This window comes from Corythoichthys intestinalis, chromosome 6 (assembly GCF_030265065.1).
Source record: "Corythoichthys intestinalis isolate RoL2023-P3 chromosome 6, ASM3026506v1, whole genome shotgun sequence".
Lineage (NCBI taxonomy): Eukaryota > Metazoa > Chordata > Actinopteri > Syngnathiformes > Syngnathidae > Corythoichthys > Corythoichthys intestinalis.
This window is the reverse complement of record NC_080400.1, coordinates 24149997-24171385: the sequence shown is the minus strand read 5'-3', so window position 1 is coordinate 24171385 and position 21389 is coordinate 24149997. Positions and strand designations below refer to the sequence as shown.

The following is a 21389-nucleotide window of genomic DNA, read 5'->3' as shown; positions in this document are numbered from 1 at the left end:
TTGTGGACAGGTGTTTTTTATACCAATAATAAGTTAAAACACGTGCCATTAATACAGGTAACGAGTGGAGCTTTGTTAGAAGAAGTCAGACCTCTTTGACAGCCAGAAATCTTGCCTTGACTAAATACTTATTTGCCCCACTGTATGTGCCTAGTGAAGTCCATTTTGCAAATATTGGAGGCTTTGCTTCACTTCGTCTAAAGTGAAATGTTGCCATGTTTGTGATGTTTTAGTACAATCGTGTGGCTGAACTGCAATCGACGCTGCCATTGTTGTATTAATTTACGGTCACTACTGCGCAAGCGCTTCCATGGAGTACACCCACAATTAGTTGCTGACAACAATTGATAATCAAATTCGTTGGCAACAAATTTATTAATTATTACTGATTTAATCGATTAGTTGTTCCAGCCTTATTTGACAGTAGAAAAAGTATACCTTAAAAGCTGTATTTCATAACTGTTTGGAGAGCAAGGAGATCTTGACATATTAAAAAAGTATAGTAAAAGCCTTTATATAGCATAGCATAATTCGTCATGGTTGCTGTGCCAACCATTTGATGGCCTTCTATATTTAATTATTTTCAACAATTCAACACTTTCAACAATTTGCAATAATGCCTTTTAATCATGAAAACCATACATAGATGCATCGGACTACAGAAGATGCATCTTGTGAAACTGCTTGAAAAGAGAATTGATTACAGCTAAGCATGTGAAGAGAACCCCTTGCTGAGCTGTCAACACATCTAGACTCTTAACACACTTAACGCATGTAGCAAACTGACTGAAGGAGAGTTCAAGTTACTGCCTAATCTATAAACCACTGACCTTGATTTTATCCAGTCACAAAACAAATACCTGGTTATGCAGTGGTAATACATAATAAGCAAACAATCCTCTTGAAGGATTAGCACTTTGCAGTTGAAAGAATAAGGCACCTGTAAAGAGGTAACCTTCATGCATCGATCATTTTCTTAACGCCTCTCTCACACGAATGTCAATGCCTAGTAAATCAGTAGCAATTTGTCATTCTATTGAGGAAACTGCAAACGGAGCACTTACGCATACCAGAGTGCAACCATTTTATCCTAATCCAGTCAGTCACAGATATAAACTTACTGGCCATAGCACTAAGCCATATTTTCATTGATGGTATGATCATTCACAAATTTCACACGATGTTATGTAAGAGTTAACACTGACCAAACGTGTGTTTCCTGGACAGGGTTATGTCAACAGAAAACTACGATCCCACAACAAAATGCATGGAAAAGCCATTGTTTCAAGGTCCCCATAGAATGCAAATGAACAAGTTGGTTGTGTGCTTTAGAAAAAAAACCGCACAATACAGGATTGTACTTTATGAAAATGTTAAAAAAATAAATTGCATTATGATGTTTTCTGGAAGATGTATTGCTATGTTGTCAGTCTACTTGAGATGCTTTACCTTTTGTAGTCTAACAACTTGCTTAAAGCAGTAGACAACAGCTAGTATAAACGCCCTTCATGTGAATGAGTTTTACAAAGGATTTAGGTATGCAGATTGCACATTTCTGAGACACTGGATAATTAAGAAAATGTTAAAAGAAAAAAAAAAAGACACCACCAAGGAGCGCAGCCATGGTGTGAACAACATGACATCAGTCACTCCACGTGCGTACAGCACATAAATGCTGCTGCACTCGAAACAGGTAAAAAGTAGCTAAGAACATGGACATACAGTTTAGGTTTTGTACCTGGTCACTCTGTTGCCGTCTATCGCCTTTTTTTAGTCTGACTAATACAAAGCTCGCCTAATTTCCTGGTTCCTTTCAAAGTTGTTACTCTAATAGCAGGGCGTAACACAGTGAGTAGCCAATGCATGACAATTTTGCGGGACAATAAGAGACACTTGCATTTGATTGGCTAAAATAGTCCTGGCATTCAAAAATGTCTGACAATGGATATTTCGTCTGCTACTGAAAAATATTGGATTTTGTTGACATAGTTATCTACTCTCACACACCAGAGCAATGAAAGTCTGTCTTTTTTCACTTTATCAAACTGCATGCCAGTCAACCCGAGGCCATTGGCAATCTTACAAATAGTGGCGTATACCCTTACAAATTGGTGACTAATCTTACAACGTTTTATATAGCGTGCAATATGAAACAGAAATAAAACTCAATTTTTAAAATAATATGAATTTATTGGTAATATTGTCACATATAACCTGATCCAATCAAAGAACAATCAATATCTTCAGCTACATCATGATTACTAAAATTTAACAGTGACATTTTTTTATAATTGTATGTAGCACTTTTGGCAATTTCTATCATGTCTTTTGATGGCTGCACTTCATGACACTTCAGCTCGCAGTTCAATTTGACTTGAAGGTAGTTCGTTAGTGTGTTCAGTTATATATTAAAAAGGTCAATTGATAAATTAACTTAGCGATCCAATCTTTGAGTCAGGGAACATTTCTTTTGCTAATTCTGAGAAGTGATCAGCAATAGTTGCAGGTAAATTGTGTTCGGCAACAAATTGGCAGAATAAAGTCTCCGCTTCTGTCACTTTTCATTCTGCAGACTGCATCTTTATGACCAGTGTTGTGAATCTTACTTTAAAACAGTAATTACAGTTACAAATTACTTCTCCAAAAATGTGAGTTAGTAACTCCGTTACCTGAATGTAAGAGTAATTAGTTACCTTTCATGTTATTTTTTTTTCCCATTAAAAAAACAAACCAAAAAAAAAAAAAAACAGTAACCCTTGCTATGTTTGGATGTCATTTAATGTTGTGAATCGACCGTTAAAGTTGTTAAAATCGCTCCCCTTTTTGCATTACTTTCCTTCTGTCTACTTTTGACATGTGAAAGTTTTAAAACTGTTTCATCATTTAAAGATACATTCAAGTCAAGATTTTGCCGATTAAGGAGTATTTTAGATAAAAGGTTACTTAGGTTTGCTAGGAAGGTTCACTACAACAGAGCCTTTCTGAGAAGTCTACTTCTTTAAGATGGCGGCTGTTTACCAACACCAGCAAGTCTATCATTTCGCATGTAGTTCATATACATGTGATATCTAGCGTAGCATCATGTGGGCATAGTTTGTAGGCTGTCGGCTACAGTCAGGAATTATTGGAGCCACCTAGCCTAGCATCGCGTTTGCAATGGCGACACAACTTCCCCTTTCCCACTCCCGCTCTTCTTTCTCCGTGTCTCTGACTTTTCTTGCGTCATTCAACCAACGTAGTAACGCATTGTAACGTACATTGTCTCGTTTCTCCGTGTCTCTGACTTTTCTTGCGTCATTCAACCAACGTAGTAACGCATTGTAACGTACATTGTCTCGTTGCCGAAACGGTGACACAATCAGAACGGAGAAAAAAAAAACAATACACGAAAAACGTACAGATTTTGAATGTACGGCGAACACATTTAAAAATCAGTGCTCACTTGTACAACTTACGCCGAAACCTTACCACTTGACAGGTATGAAACAGGATTCTTTCTACTGAGATCTACATGATCAATTCTTTTTCTGTGCCTTTAAAAAGGTACAAGGTCACAATGTTGATGCTATTGATTAGATCGTCTGGTGTTCGTGAGTAAAAGAAAAAAATTCAAATGAGCCACAGCTCGTATCAACAAAAATGTTTAGTTCTCCAGGTGGAAGGACAACGACCAGACAATTGTTGTACTTTGAACCAATCATAAAGAGAAAAAAGCTGCAAATTTTGCATTCGAGCAATCTGAAAGTTCTCTGTGGCTAAGTCCCGCAGGTCTTAATGCACGAATCTGATTTTTTCGTGTTTTTCCTGCTCGAGTGAGGCATTAACTTGAAGGTCTGAACGGGACAAGTGCATGGAAGCGGATTATTTCCAAATCCCATCTGGGTCAATTTCGTATGTGGTTTAAATCCGATTGGGGCCACATTTTTCCTGAAAGTGGCGGCGGTCTGAACTGTCAAGTCGTCCAGATCGGAATTCATGCAGCAATTACTTCTGCAAAGAGTGAAAGGAGCAGGCAAGACGGCAGCGATATAGCTGTGCATTAGCGCCTAGCTTGAACTCTGCTTTTGCTACGCTGGAGGCGGGCTTGACCACAGTCATAATAAAAAATAAAAAAATAAAAAAAAATACAATGAAGAAAAGCATGAGCCTGATAATGCTCGGTTTCTTACTGATCGCAAAATGAGCAATATTTCAGTATTGCTTTCATGGCTGAATCGGGGCAAACTGACTGTCGTAATTGTGCATTAAGACCTGCAGTATAAACCTAGCGTATTACACCTCATTCTGTCCATCAAATCTTAATATCTCTGAACTCTTGAAAAGGTGCATTGTGAGTTCTGAACAGAATCATTTGTATTACTGCTGGATAATGATAATGATGGTGTGTATGGCTGTAAACAACGCTGTTTTTGTGTGTTGAGCCAAATGACATTTTTGTGTGTACAGGGAAACCAAAGCCTTTGGAGAAACAATATAGTAAGACCTATCAGCTTTGAAATGTCACTGAACATCTAAATGCAGGCGTTGACATTAAAATGTTGTCGCGGCCTCAAAGGAATGGGATCTCTTTTCAAAATAAATTAAGACATCAATAATTTTCTTTTTTTTTAGCAGCGCAAGCAATAATGATGTGATTTTCGATGTCATGAGCTTAAAGTGAAAATAGCCTTCTGGTGTCGCTGAAAACAGTTCCTTCTCAACATGCCCATGCCAGTTTTGAAAATAGACACCCCACTCCCAGTCTGCAGCACCGCTCCCAGGACACTAGAGCAACGTCATTCACACTTGACAGCTGGCTGGCTCAACAGAGGTGGGGCAGGAGGAGAAGAACTGAGGCTCTTATGGCGAGAGCGCTCACTCGTCTGGACAAAACTATGATGAAACAAGAGCTACGAACACATTTGTTAATTAATCGGGGCTTCAAGCAACTGAAGGGAGAAATAATGCTCTTCTAATTTGTAGACATTATTGAGGTTTGCAACTATCCAATATTTTTAGAAGTGAATATTCTACCGATTAATGCATGTATGATTATTTTCTACTTGCGGGCTGTATTACATCCACACAAATTAACCTTGCAAGCTAATTCTGTGGGGAAAAACGTGTTCAGAATACTAAGAGAGCGACTCTAAACTCCTTATTTATCTTTAAATCTCACAGAACTCAGTACAATGATAATAAAGCCTTTCTATTCTATTCTATTTGACAAATGAATATTATTGGGAATTAGAAACAAAACAAAGACCTTGCATCCACATACAGTGGGGCAAATAAGTGTTTAGTCAATTGTGCAAGTTCTCCCACTGGAAAATATTAGAGAGGCCTGTAATTGTCAAAGTGGGTAAACCTCAACCATGAGAGACAGAATGTGGGAAAAAACCCAGAAAATCACATTGTTTGATTTTGAAAGAATTTATTTGCAAATCATGGTGGAAAATAAGTATTTGGTCAATACCAAAAGTTCATCTCAATACTTTGTTATGTACCCTTTGTTGACAATAACTGAGGCCAAACATTTTCTGTAACTCTTCACAAGCTTTTCACACACTGTTGCTGGTATTTTGGCCCATTCCTCCATGCAGATCTCCTCTAGAGCAGTGATGTTTTGGGCAACACGGACTTTCAACTGCTTCCACAGATTTTCTATGGGGTTGAGATCTGGAGACTGGCTAGGCCACTCCAGGACCTTGAAATGCTTCTTACGAAGCCACTCCTTTGTTGCCCTGGCTGTGTGTTTGGGATCATTGTCATGCTGAAAGACCCAGCCACGTCTCATCTTCAATGCCCTTGCTGATGGAAGGAGATTTTCACTCAAAATCTCTCGAGACATGGCCCCATTCATTCTTTCCTTTACACAGATCAGTCGTCCTGGTCCCTTCGCAGAAAAACAGCCCCAAAGCATGATGTTTCCACCCCCATGCGTCACAGTGGGTATGGTGTTCTTCAGATGCAATTCAGTATTCTTCCTCCTCCAAACACGAGAACCTGTGTTTCTACCAAAAAGTTCTATTTTGGTTTCATCTGACCATAACACATTCACCCAGTCCTCTTCTGGATCATCCAAATGCTCTCTAGCGAACCCCAGACGGGCCTGGATGAGTACTTTCTTCAGCAGGGGGTCACGTCTGGCAGTGCAGGATTTGAGTCCCTGGCACCGCATTGTGTTACTGATAGTAGCCTTTGTTACTGTGGTTCCAGCTCTCTGTAGGTCATTCACTAGGTCCCCCCGTGTGGTTCTGGGATTTTTGCTCACTGTTCTTGTTATCATTTTGACGCCACGGGGTGAGATCTTGCAGGGAGCCCCAGATCGATGGAGATTATCAGTGGTCTTGTATGTCTTCCATTTTCTAATAATTGCTCCCACAGTTGATTTCTTTACACCAAGCGTTTTACCTATTGCAGATTCAGTCTTCCCAGCCTGGTGCAGGTCTACAATTTTGTCTCTGGTGTCCTTCGACAGCCCTGGTGGAGTTTGGAGTCTGACTGACTGAGGTTTTGGGCAGGTGTCTTTTATACCGATAATGAGTTAAAACAGGTGCCATTAATACAGTACATAACAAAGTATTGAGATGAACTTTTGGTATTGACCAAATACTTATTTTCCACCATGATTTACAAATAAATTCTTTAAAAATCAAACAATGTGATTTTCTGTTTTTTTTCCCCCACATTCTGTCTCTCATGGTTGAGGTTTACCCAAGTTGACAATTACAGGCCTCTCTAATCTTTTCAAGTAGGAGAACTTGCACAATTGGTGGTTGACTAAATACTTATTTGCCCCACTGTATAGTATGCAGACATCACATTTTGTGTCGTGTAGGTCAGCATGCTAACATTTGGTATACAAGTTTGGCCTACATGATCTAACTTGTGATTGTATATATTTTTTAAGGAAAAAAATATCAATTAATATGTTACTAAAGCAAGATTAGATAGAAAGTATACGAGAAGACACCCGTTATGGTCTCTAAAAACACACCACAGTTGACCCCCCCCCCCCTTTTCTTATTTTCTAAATGTCAAAGTATTTCAGTCATTGCTTGCCATTGACAACGGCAGACATTTCATTTAAACAGGCATGCATCCTCCGATTAGACGTGTAACGCTGTCAATGGCGGCCAATTAGTGCCTTATAAAATATACGCTAAAAACAAAAACTTGATTTTACCCATAGCTTTTCAAGGAATTATAAACAAACGTTTTAATTCCACAATAAGTACGACACTAAAAAGTTCATCTCAAACACAAAGCTAGCGAGTGAGACCAGATGGCATGATGAGGGGTACAAGAGTTCTATTTTTAAATGAAGGGGGTATTTGATGTGCAATGGCTGTGCTCGTGGAGAGTTGAAAAAATATTTTGTCAACGTGCAGACAAAGCAGGTCCACGAGTGGGAGAGCAAGGAATTCCTGTTTGACGAGCGAGCAGAAAGGCTTACACAGACGTGTTTGGGATTAGAAATCACCGCTAGAGACAATTAAAAAAAAAAAAAAAAAAAAAAAAAAAAGACACAAATAGTTTATTTTCCTATACATGTCCTGTCGTGCAACCATTTTTCAGGTTATAGTTGTTAAAACATGACTATAATTTGCTCAAACAAAGTTAAAGGAAGACCCCAAGGCTACCTTGGTACAACAAAAGCACATTGTTTAATGGTGGTCTATTGCAAGAAAAGACTTGAGTCAAGTGGTTTCCTCTTGAACGAACTGAACCAACCTATGGTACTGTAACAGTGTGTCACTTGGTTCCCGGCCATTACAAATAACTTTTACGGTCGTAGAACCACTACTAGCCTGGTGCCAAGTAGGTCTGAGGACACGACATGGGACTGAACGTGGGACAAAGCGTTGCATTGTTTTATGTTCAGGAATAAACACTATAAATAGTGCACCTCTCACTAAAGTAATCAGGCTGTGAAAGGATATCCTACTTAATGACCAAGCAGAGAAGTCCTATGTGGATCAGCAATACTTGTGGTGACTGATTAATAAAAGACAACATGTGCTGCAATGTGATACAGTGCTTTCATAAAGTGCATGATTCACTGATATAGTATTGAACTTGGCAATTGCAGAGGGAGACGTGAGGTATTGCAGTTTGTTGCAAAGTGCTGTTGTAACTTCCTGGCCTTAACGCGAGTTAAAAGTGAAGTTGGACGATTTTAAGATTGAGATCTAAGATGGAGAAATTTTTTTTTGATAGATCTGTATAATCAGCTGTGTCATATTTAATTCGGCCATATATGCATATGCCGTATTTTTCGGACTAAGTCGCACCTGAGTATAAGTCGCACCAGCCATAAAATACCCATCGAAGAGGAGAAAACATATAAGTCGCACCGGAGTATAAGTCGCATTTTTGGGGAAAATTTACTTGATAAAATCCAACACATAGAATACATACATATGTCATCTTGAAAGGCAATTTAAAATAGAAATACAATAGAAAACAACATGCTGAATAAGTGTACAGTATGATAATGTTACATGATGCATGAACAACGAAATACAAACGTGGCCGGTATGTTAACGTAACATAGCTATTAAGAGTTATTTAGACAACTATAGCATAAAGAACATGCTAACAAGTTTACCAAAGCATCAGTGTCACTCTAAAACACCGAAATAACATGTGAACTTATATAATAATTAGGGTTGTTCCGATCATGTTTTTTTGCTCCCGATCCGATCGTTTTAGTTTGAGTATCTGCCGATCCCGATATTTTCCGATCCGATTGCTTTTTTTGTTTGCTCCCGATTCAATTCCAATCATTCCCGATAATTTTTCCCGATCATACACATTTTGGCAATGCATTAAGAAAAAAATGAATAAAACTCGGACGAATATATACATTCAACATACAGTACATAAGTACTGTATTTGTTTTCTATGACAATTAATCCTCAAAATGGCATTTACATTGTAAACATTCTTTCCGTGAGAGGGATCCACAGATAGAAAGACTTGTAATTCTTAAAGGATAAATGTGACTTTGTAAATTGTGACTAAATATTGCCATCTAGTGTACTTGTTGAGCTTTCATTAAATGATACTGTAGCCATTTAACTGTTCTGGCCAAATGCATGATGGGAAGTGCAACCATGACTGTGCGTAGTGGCACCAACTGATATATCTTCCCTGCGTTGGGAAATAACATAGGGTGTTAAGAAAAAGATCAACTACTGCCTTTCTTCCCCACATTGCTTCCCACGATATTTCTAATTGTTGAGAGAGGGAATGTAAGGCTTTAGGAATTTAAAAAAAAGGCTCCAAAGACTGCCAAAATTCACTCAACTCATTTTGCGCTGCCTTTTAGCTCTATATATAGCTATAACGGCGCCATTATAGATTGAACGCGACAATGCGTGAGTGGGTCGTGCAGCGCATGCGTTAAGTGCGTTAAATATTTAAACTAGAGCTGTCCCGAATAGTCGACATAGTCGACGTCATCGATGACGTAAATCCGTCGACGAGCACAACATCCCGTCGACGGTTAATGAAGGGTTAAAAAAATATAAGCGTGGAAAGTTAGAATGTCGGATGCTCTGTTTGCAAGCGGGGAAAGCGGCACAAAGCCAAAAAAAGCGCAACAGAGTGTCCAAAACATTGACTTATTTCAAAGAAACAAAGGAGAGTACACTCTTCTGTCCTGTCTGTTCAGTGCCAAGCTTGGCTGCGTGTCGGCCGTGAATAAACAACTCAAGCGCCTTCACGCAGTTTGTAAATTTTTTTTCCCTTCATTTTTTGTACACCAGAGGGTGCTGTCGCCTTACTAAATAATAATGTTTCATTGACAATGGGCCTATAAGTGCTATTAGTATTGTTCTTAATGCTAATTGAAAGGTTTATTTCATGTTATGGTTTATTTTAATGTATAGAAAATTATATAAGGTTAAAAGGTCATAAATATATACAGTATATACAGTCATTGCACTCAAGGGAGAGATTGTCAATGATAAGGTAATAAGGTAAAGGCAATTCATATAGGCAATTCATTGATATATAAATAAGGTTTAAAAGGAAAAAGGTGAAAAGTTTTTGTTAATTTCTAATTGTGTTGCTTTATTTGTGTGCACCGTAGCTCTTACGGTGTGTTTACATCAAGGATGGAATAAAAGTTGTAAACCATCAGTTTAAGAGACCATCTTTTCAATCGGGATGCTACACTAGTTAATTCTATCAGCATTTGAACTCATTGTTTATTTGTGATTTATTATTGTTATTTACGTGTTTATTTGTACTTTAATAAATAATTTGAGTGTTCCAATATGTTTTTTGTGAATTGATAAGCGTCAACAAAAAATTCATTGCTAAATTAGTTAAAAAAAAAAAAAAAAAAAAAAAAAATTATTAGATTAGTCGACTAATCGTAAAAATAGTTGGCTGACTAATCGGGAGAAAATTAGTCGTTTGGGACAGCCCTAATTTAAACGTGATTAATTTTTAAAAATTAATTACCGGCGTTAACGCGATAAATTTGATAGCCCTACTTTAAGTCAAAACTAAAGACTCTGGATGAGTGTAAGACATTTTGTCTGTAACGTTAAATACAATTAGAAAACGATTTAATTAAAAAAAAAAAAAAAAAAAAAAAATTTTTTTAAAAGGCATGCCCGATATTTTTTTGCCGATTCCGATACTTTGAAAATGACGTGATCGGACCCGATCGATCGGCATCCCGATCATTTACGCCAACAAAGAATTTGTTTGTCTGCTTTTTACCTTGACCTTTTGCAACACAATTTTTCTGTAATAAAGCTTTGGCAAAAAGAAGAGTGCGAGAAGAATATTCTCTTGATGTTAATGCTGTCCATTTACCTTTTTGCCAGTGTTCGCAAAAATTTCACTGTCACGATACTAAGTAAGTATACCGCCAGTAGTCATTAGGAATGGAACGGTATCCTCGCTTGTAAATGTCAGTTCTTAGGTTTTGCGATTCATTTTGCATTGAGAAATGTTTTGAACACAACTACAATGCTGTATCAGATAAACACCAAGAAATAACCGGTGCAGGGGATATTATTAGTAGAGGTATGCGAAATTTCTGATTCTTAGATTATTCGCGATTCGGCCGTGGAAGATTCGGGAACAATTCATGATAGGGCTGACCGATATTGGAAAAACTTACATTGTGACTTTTTGGGGGGGTTTGCGATATATTGCGATATACATTGCAATATTAAAACTAGAAGAATTTTCACCAGATGACTTGAATTGCTTTGTTTGGGAAGCCTTTGGTTGACCCACCATGACCACATTGTATTCATAGAATACAGTTTACTCCAGGCTAAGGGGCTTCATTCATGAATTATGAAGATTGATGCACAGTACTGTATATATATATTTTTAATTATTAAATTTATTAGGATCATGGAAGCTTCCACTTGAGGAAAATATATACATACAGTATATCCTGTATATACATAATATTAAATTTATTAGGATCATGGAAGCTTTCACTTGGGGAAAATATATACATACAGTATATCCTGTATATACATAATATAATAAAAATATACAGTACTGTGCAAACGTTTTAGGCAGGTGTCCTGCCTAAAACGTTTGCACAGTACTGTATGTAAAAGGGATCCAGGAGACCACGTCTCTGCACACTTGCTGCTTTTATGAAGCAAAACAAAAGTTTACGTGTTCAAAAAAATTAAAAAAAACAATTGCACGTCCTGCGATAGGACTATTGCACATGCACATATTGCGATGCCAATGTTCAAACGATATAGTGTGCAGGCTTAAATCACAAACATCCAAATTCAGATTATTGAAATATGCTAAGTAAAGCGGAACTAAAACACAGTCAGCGCGGTCTTCGGGACGCAATGAGGAACTGACCGAGAGTAAACATCATGCTCAACTAGATAAAAAAAACAATACTACCTGACTACGACGGACAGCCGCTACAAACTACGCCTACATAATGCTAGGGTAGATATCACATGTGTATAGAACGAAATGCGAAATGACAGACTCGGCGGCGTTAACACATGTATAGAAAACTAGATTAGAAATGACAGATTCGTCGGCGTTAGTAAACAGCTGCCATCTTAAAGCTGTAGACTTCTCTGGAAGGCTGTTGTAGCGAACCTTCCAAGCGAACCTATTAACTTTTTAAAAATACTACTAAAAAATCATGACTTGAATCTATCTTTAAATGATGAAACAGTTTTAAAAGTTTCACATGTCGAAAGTAGACAGAAGGGAAATTATGGAATAACGGGAGCAATTTTAACAAATTTAACGGTTGATTCTAGGGCTGCAGCTATCGAATATTTTAGTAATCGACTGAAAATTCTATCGATTAATCGAGTAATCGGATAAAACTTTTTTTTTTTAAAGATAAAGAGCAATTATAAATATGAGAAAAAAAGACATTTAATCCAATATTGAACCATTTTCAGTCAATCAATGTCTTTATTTTTGATGTACATTGTTGAAAACAGCCAACAATTGCATCTAAGATTTGACTAGAAAAAAAAATTCACTGCTTTCATTTAAAAAAGTCTAGATTTTATAAAAAAAAAAAACACAAACATATTTCTTACCTAAAAATGTAATTACGCTTGATAACACACATCAATTGAAAGCTACGTGTTTTTCCCGCGTGTTTCAATTTAATTTCCATTTGTGTCAAGCTATTTTTAAGTTCTAGTTAAGTTTTAAGTTAGACTAAACTGTAAGTACTGATACGATTTTGAGTTTTTCCAGAGTTCAAAATAAATGTATGAACATGCTGTATTGGAGCACATTAGGGACCAGTGTTACTTGGTGTTTTATTCAGCAATGACTACTGAGCTAAAACTGACAGTTAGCTTTATTATGTTTTAATTTTACACCCTCACCACTCTACAGCACTGTGTTTTTACAGATTAAATAAAGCCTGTATGTAGGACACGTTAGCCACGCATCGACAGTCGTCATAATCAATAGAAACCTAGCCCTCCGAAGGGCTAACGTTACGTAAGCGAGTGACAGTAACGTTTATTAGCGATGAGAAGTCTACAGCTTAAAGATGGCGGCTGTTTACTAACGCTGCCCAGACGCGGCCGAGTGTCATTTCGCATCTAGTCCTAAATACATGCAATATCTAAGAGACACATCGGACACTACCTGCTACCACACTAGCATCATGTGGGCGTAGTTTTTAGCAACGTCGTCGTAGTTTGTCGCGGCTGTCGGCTGCAGTAAGTTTTTATTATTTTTTTTTTATTGCTTCTTCCTCTACGCACGTGATGTCAGCGTGTTGTCCAGCATTAAAAGTAGTCCGGGCAAAACGTGATGCTTAGAGCTGGCAAAATTAAACGATTCCTCGAGGTGAATAAAATTACTCGGATCAGTTTTTAAACTCGAGTTACTCGAGTTGCTCGAGTATTCGTTTCAGCTCTAGTTGATTTACAACATTAAATTAATTAAATGTAGTTTAAAGCTGCGGATAGAGAATGGGGACTTGAGTTTTTTTATTTACTGTTTTGAACTGTTAACTTGATACTGAAATAGTAGTTTATTTAAGCTTGAGAGGATTTTTGTACAATTCTTGTAAACATTAAAAGCAGCTAATAGCTGGGAGTCGGGCATCAATAATCGATTCATAATCGGAGCCTCTGAATCGTAATCGAATCGTTAGGTGCACCAAGATTCCCACCTCTAATTATTACAGCAAAAAGCATTTTTTGCGAACTTGAACAAAAAAGAAAGGGAACGAAAATAAAAGTTATTCTCTCAATGTGAAAAGTAAAATATTACTGGACCATGTTTCAGAAAATGGAGTAGTGCTGCAACGATTAATCGATAAACTCGAGTAATTTGATTAGAAAAAAATATTCGAATTAAATTTTGCTGCTTCGTGTTTTCGTTTAATTAAAGTGGTGTTGGAATGGTTTGTTTTGAAAGTGTTTGCATTTTGTTTTATTGATTTGGATGGATACACTTCCCTCTAGTGGCAACAGTGAATATGACATAACTCATTTCACATGGCTGAATCCAGCTGCCCTGTTAAGACCAACATAAGCTAAGTTTTTGTTTGAGCTAATGCTTTTTTTATCCATTCGTAATTTAGTTTATAGCTATATATAGCCATTTTTAGCCGTTTTTTGTGAGAATCTGTGTTTGAAAAAAATGTTAACTTTTTATAGCCTTTAATGTAGCGGACTTTTGCTATGTAAATTAGCCAGTTGTTCTTTTGTTGTACTTATATCCTCAGTTATTTATTTATTTTTAATTGTTTGAGGCTCAGCTCAGGTATTTTAATTTTTTATGTTCCTTATCCGATTACCCGATTACTCGAAGTAATTCATCGATTAATCGACTAATAAAATAATCAACAGCTGCAGCCCTAAAGTACAGTTCCTCGCCTAGCAGTGTAGAGTTGTTTCTGTTCTGTTAAGTGACTTTTGAAGCTGTGCGTAGATTTAAAGTCATCCAGGTCAAGGTAATCCACAAAGGTTGAATCGAGGCAACTGGGTTTCTCGTTTGTTCAAGGTGTTAGACCTTTAATCCAAAAAGCTTCTTCTTGTAAAGTTTAGGTGTGGAGTCTCAGATGCATAAAGAGAGTGACTCCACACCTAAAATTAAGAGCTCAAAAAACTGGATTAAAGGGGAATGTCTTCAACAAATAGATTTGTTGACTTCAGGAACAGTTACTTAGCTTTGGTATTAGGTTTCATTTCTTGCTGGTCATTTACTGAAAGACATTTTAATCTATCTGTTTGTGCTGTTTTACGTGCAGCATGAATATGCTGGCAGCAATTTGTTGTAATAAGCATGTCATTTGAGATTATGTGATTAAAAGTACAGTGGTACCTCTACATACGAATTTAATTCATTCCAAGACTGGGTTTGTAAATTGGGCGGGATTTTCCCATAAGAATACATCATAATTCAATGAATTCGTTCCACACCCCAAAAACTCACACTAAATCTTTCATAAATACTGCAGGTACAATTTCAAATAGCAATTTCGCATAGCAAGACAAATGAATTCTAATGGGAATAATAATGTGACGAATTGAGTTGAGTTTTTTACTTTCACTTTTCATGTTCTGTTGTTGTTGTCGGCATCGTCTACGTCAGACAGTAGCCGTGTTCTGTTGCATTGTGTCCTGAAATAAATGATTGAAAACCTGACGAAGCTGGCGACTTCCTTGCCGATGTGACAATAATAATAATTGTCACCTTAATTTATAAAGACTGGCGGACAGAGGTCAGGGGATGACCTTCGAGATCGTAGACATATTCTGGTCGTATTGTCGAGCAAGTTCACTGAAGCGCACACCACGATCATATCAGGGTTTCCCCTACATATACAAGATTGCGGAGCACCGCCACACAAAAATAAAAGCCGCCACACCTTGCAAATGACATGATTTTTTTTTTTTTTTTTTAAAGGCCGTTTCAAACTAGCGACAGCCTGGTGTGAAAGGTTCAGCGGCAACCTATTCATTGTGTATTGTAATGTCCATAACTAAGCGCGGCCCCCTTAAGAGACGACCGGACACGGGAGCTGTGACGTGGGGGAAATAGAGTAGAAACAATGGGAGAACGGGCGAGATAGCGGTCGCATGTCGCAGCACCCCGCTGTTTTTTTGTTTGTGTTTTCTTTATTATTGTTTCCACAATAAAGTGGGTAAGCCAATACCGACTCCTCTCCTTCTTCCCCCCATCTGTGGCTTAACAGTGTTTTGGATCGGACTTTTCAGCAAGTTACAGAAAGTTTGAATGAATTTGCGCTGAGAGGCTGGTCCCAAAATAGAGCCTTGCTCCATTTTCAGAGCGAGGCCGTGCTAACATCAACAACGCATTCAATAGCAGAGGAGCAGGCGTACTTATATCTGTGCTATAAGGCTGTTTCGGCAGACAGAAAATATATGCAATCACGGCTGACGAAACAATGATAAATGCGCTTTTTTCCAGGTTTTGCGAGCTCTGGAACACTCGAAAAATAACTGTCATACCTCTCCTTGCTAAGCTAAATGGTACTTCGATGTGCGTTTGTGTGCAAATGTAGTTTGCTATTAACCTTCTCACCGAATCTACTAACTCTTTACACGGCTTTTAGAAATCTCCCTTCTCCTTGAAATGGGTCCGTTAACAGGACCATTATTGTTGTAGTAATGTAGTACATATTAGGGCCAAAAAAAGGAAAAAGGGCAGTGAGATGTAAGTCGTACTATTGCTACAGGAAATAAAAGTATTATTACGTCGGGTAATGTAGCTGTAATCAGCTACGCATTCTACGTACATGTACCGTAGCTGAGAGCTATGACATTAGCCTGGCTAATGAAATATTATGAATAGATCTTTGTTATGGTTCTTCTTGGGGAAAAATGTGAAAAAAAATTCTCGTTTGTCATGATATGACGCAATTTCGCCATGGCACGACATGGTGAGGCTGTCCGACTCCAATGCAACCCACCACCACAGTTTAAAAAAATCCTAAGGGAAACCCTGCATATTGTTCTATCATTCCCTTCTTAATTTCAATGGTGAGCGTCACCTTTTTCCTTTTTCCACCACCTGCACTAACCTTCTTGGGACCCATGTTGATTTCTCTCACAAGAAAATCCACCTGCAGCCGTCTTGCGGGAAACCAATGACATTTCGACCATGTCGTCGTATGTCGAGACAAATGACAAGTCAAATTTTACATCAAATGTCGAAACTCACTTATGTCGTTGCGTTTTTATGTCGAGGTACCACTGTATGTTTGTGTAATGACTCAACAACTTTTACCAAATAATTAGCTAATTGCTGGTTATACAGTTGCGCTTCCTTTAGCAAGTGTTATATTCCGCCTTACTGAAATGGTTCATTTTTGCTGATAACATTTTTTAAATATCGCCTTAAGAGTTTGAAGTCATTAAAAACTCATTAAAATATGAATAATCCATTCATGAAAAGTGGGATTTCTATCTATGTGCAAGATAACATTCGACCACCAAGCTACTCTTTTGCAGCTATTTGAAGCTTCGTTTGTTGGCAAAGCCATAATACAAGCGCCCCAATGGCAAAAATGGAAACACGATCCTAGCAGGCAGACTATTGTTCCACCTGGCTCCAGGTTCAGCCAGCAAGTCTCCTCATATTCATTCATTTGCCACAACAATCTAGAGTTGCACTTCTAGAGTTGCCTGGTGAACATTTTTACAGTAGCTATTTATTCAGCTCTAAGCACTGAGCAGTGACTCACTCTGTAGATAGGGATAAAAGCTGCAGGCATTTTGATCTCGTGTTCAATTCACTGTTTTTTTGGAGATGAAAAAAGAACAGTAAAGAACTGATGGGTAATGAAAAGCACAGTGCTCACATTTTATTAAGGCAGGAGCCTGCAGATTCATAATATATACGGGACAAAAGAAAGCATTTAACTGCTCATTCAGAACAATAATTGACCAAAGTAATGCTAACCTGGATAAAATGTACTTTGACCAAAGTAATGCTAACCTGAATAAAATGTACTATCTGTGAAAGGGACGAGAGAAACGCTTTGTCGTCCCTTTACGTTACGAGGTAGATGAGATACTAGGGTACCTAGATTAAGGAATTTTGAGGGATACGACAATACACACTTGCATATTTTTATCCTCTGGACCCCAAAAAAAAACAAAAAACAAAAAAAAGACATCAAGTAGCTGAATGAGGTTAATAACATATTTAAACAATACTGTAAAGGAAAAGTACAGTCATCCTGATCGCACTCGGCACTGAAATCTTTCCTAAATAAGCAGAACTGATATGAAAAAATGCATACCGATTAAAAGTTAGTATATTTATTTTGATGATAATTGAGAAATCGGGGTGGGATTTAATAAGTTTTCTTTGTCCCACTCTTTTTCAGGCATTTTGTTTTGTTTTGTGTCTTTTTTTGTCTCTCTGTTGTTTCTTGAAAGCAAAGATCTGTATTTGTGAAGATGAATGTAACTGCCTGAAGTGAAAAAAACAAACAAAAAAAAAAACAGTACTGTTGTATTGTTTAAAAAACAAACAAAATAATCAAGGCTGTTAAGGCCTCCCCACAACACCAAAACTGCTGGTTTTAACAATGAACTCGACCGAGCGTCTGAAATTACATCCAAGCCTGACAGGATCAATAATTGTGAGATAGCAGACAAGCAGCAGAGTTATGGCTGTGCCACGTCCGGCATCAACTTCCTGGTTCAGTGTTAACATAACATAGATCACCATTAAAAAGCAATGGGATCCACCCACAAGATACTAACTGGGTAATCTTTGTACCATCTTATCTTTCACTTTACAATCAATTCATGACTACACATTAATTTCACAAAGTGTTACTTGCATTAGCTACCATTAGACTTGTCAGGATGACAAATGTAATGTAATACTGAGTAAATAGATGCATTTTTTTGGTACTGTATTTGTCATCTTAGGCAAGCGGGTGTACTTGGCAGCTTTGGAAGACTAACCGTTTGGTCACAGTTGTTTATATTCAAAACGAAGACGTCAACTGATGTTTGTAAAAGGGGAGAGTACTTGGAAAGTTTGGGTTTTCATAGCTTATTCCATTGCAAGGACATACTGTGTGACATACAGCATTGATGATAAAAGCTCATTAGGCAAACGAAATGTATATGGAAGACTATTAGCATGGTAGTAAATGTTTGGCCAGCATTGCAGCTGAGGTCTGAAGGAACAACTATGCCATTTGTGAAATTACACGATTTTTAGATGGCAAGATTTTATGTCTCCAAGCTGTTGCATTTTGGTTTGTGTGTGAATTTTGGCAGTCACTACGGCTTTACCCTAATAATTTTTAACTTTTCCTCTAAACATATAAAGACTATTACAGTATATATTTCTGTTTGATGTTCAAGAAAACACTTTTCTTTCTTGAGTTTTTTCTTGTAACAGTAGGATTTTGTTGCAACCATTTTTTCCTTGTCATAAAACTTATTTGTGCTTATTTGACATCATTTTGACAAAATTTTACAATTTTCCATCTGAACCGTGAGAAGCTAGCTGTGAATTATCATATTTTGGTGATATTTATGTGGTAGGTGTCCAGTCTATTGGAACTGGGTGAGGTTGGCAGTGTCTTCCCATTTTAATAAGATTAGATAACTCTCACCACCAAAAACTGTGAATGAACTAATAAGGACTATCTTAATATTAAACACTAGTGCTCTCAGAAGCAGGTTTGTGCAGGAACACTGAACACAGTTTAACAGGTTCAATGAATGATAAAATCACCTTCACGCATAATATGCATGCACACACACACACTCTGCGTATTACCATGTCTCCAGGGGTCCTTTGGTTCCACTGCTCCAGAAACAATGTCGTCATCTGAAGGAAAGGTTACCCTCTTGCCGCTCAGTTTATGTTTATCATCTCCTTCCTCCACTGTGGGATACAACACAGCGTGGTCCGTTCCAGACGGCTCGCCTGTTTGCTGCGCGTCCGACTGGCTTTCTGCCTCGCCGCCTGTTGGGACGACTTCACTCGACGGCTGTGATACACCATCTGACAGCGAACTGACAGTTGTCGGCTCGGCTTCCAGCACCCCGCTCTCGTCCAGGCTCAGGTCCACACCCATGTCCATCTCCCCGCAGTCGTCTTCTTCCGCCGGGTAGTTAAACTCGACGGGTTCTGCGTCCTTAGGTTCATTAGTTTTATCCACAGCGCCATAGTCCTTGTGGTCTCCATCAACGGGAAAGAATGACTCAGTTGGGTTTGGTGACCCGTCGTGGCCGCTGCTATGCTTATTTCCATTAACCTCATCAATTTCCAGAGCGTCCTTCACCTGGTGGTTGTCTCTTTCAATCAACTGAAGGTTGTCAGTGAGGTGAGGCATAGTGTCTGCAGGTAACACACTGTGCCCATCAACATCAGGGTCTGCAATCAGCTCAGAGATGCCAAAGGTAGTGTTATGATGACCATCGTCCATACTCGTTTTGGTTTTGACATTGCACAGATCGAGACGCTGCTCTTCGATATTCATGATTTCATGTCCAGTTTCAACTCAAATGTCTTGCACGCTTACCACACAGCCTGGATGGACCAATTAACAGACTGCAAAATTCTTAAATAGACACTTTGATTATTACTTTTTGAATTAGAGGGCTAGTGCAGAGGTCATTAATAACCCAACATAAATGCCTGCGTGACATGTGCAACTTTCTACCACCAAATGGGAATGATTGAACAATGACAGCAGTATTAAAGAGCACTACTCGATCAGTCAGGGCGCCTCCATAACTAGTAACATAACATAACTTTTTCTCTCGACAGTTAGCAGGGAATTCATTGGGATGATAAGCGAGCTTAAGTAAATAGCGTTAGCTAGCGTGATGTCCCGCATTGACACCCAGGGCCGCGTCTGCTCGCATACCTGCCGCGTCACGTACCACCCCGAAGTCCATTATTTAGGGCGTACAAAAAGTAATCGTTGGGTTGTCTCACTTGACGTTCGACTCACATCACAACCCATCGAGCAGCGCAGGCGGCTGGAAAAGCAGCAGGCGTTACACCGACACACACCGAGTCCTCCTCGGCATGTTTCCGCTGGGCTAACGTCCGTCCCGAAGAGACACCTGCTCTCACTGCCAGCTCTTATTCGATTTTTAGAGGAAGATATGCATTTAGCGGGCGAACAAGTCAGCGGAAAGTACAGTAAGTTGGAGCTGTTTTTGTCTGACGCGACCATTCGCAGAGCGGCAAGAGGCTAGCTCGTCAAAGTCCAACAACCGTTTGTTGTTCACACGTCTGACGTCACCGCGTCGCACCACCCGAGCTGCGTTCAGCGGCCGCACTGTTGCAAAGTGTTGCTGAAAGCCAAACACGATTTGGATTTTTCTTCTATTAACGCATCGTTTAAAATTAAATGGTTAAAAATGTTAATTTTTATAATCCCAACTCAATATGTAATTTCATCACTACACATCTTTTTAAATTAATTAGAAGTCTACCATTTTTTTTTACTGCCATTTAATTATAACGTCTAAATTGCCAGTTAAATAAGCGATTTGGACACTCAACGTCTGTCTTAATTAATCAATCGCAATTCAAACCATCTATAAAATATGCCATATTTTTCTGTAAATTATTGTTGGAATGGAAAGATAAGACATAAGAAGGATATATACATTCAACTTATTGTACATAAGTGCTGTATTTGTTTATTATAACAATAAATCAACAAGATGGCATTAACATTATTAACATTCTCTTAAAGCGATCCGTGGATAGAAAGACTTGTAGTTCTTAAAAGATAAATGTTAGTACAAGTTATAGAAATTATATATTAAAATCCCTCTTAATGTTTTCGTTTTAGTAAAATTTGTAAAATTTCCATTAAAAAATAAACTAGTAGCTCGCCATTGTTGATGTCAATAATTACACAATTCTCACTCATGGTGCTG

At 38.1% G+C, this 21389-nt stretch overlaps 1 protein-coding gene across 1 annotated transcript in view; it reads right to left on the bottom strand.

Annotated features, from left to right (window-relative positions):
* Positions 1-20733, bottom strand: part of ppp1r37 (protein phosphatase 1, regulatory subunit 37) — a 66838-nt gene extending 46105 nt beyond the window's left edge. The window contains exon 1 of the mRNA XM_057838533.1: positions 19264-20733. Within this exon, the coding sequence (XP_057694516.1) occupies positions 19264-19969 (706 nt within the window). The 5' untranslated portion in view covers positions 19970-20733. The remainder of the gene's footprint in view (positions 1-19263) is intronic.
* Between the last annotated feature and the right edge of the window lie 656 nt (positions 20734-21389).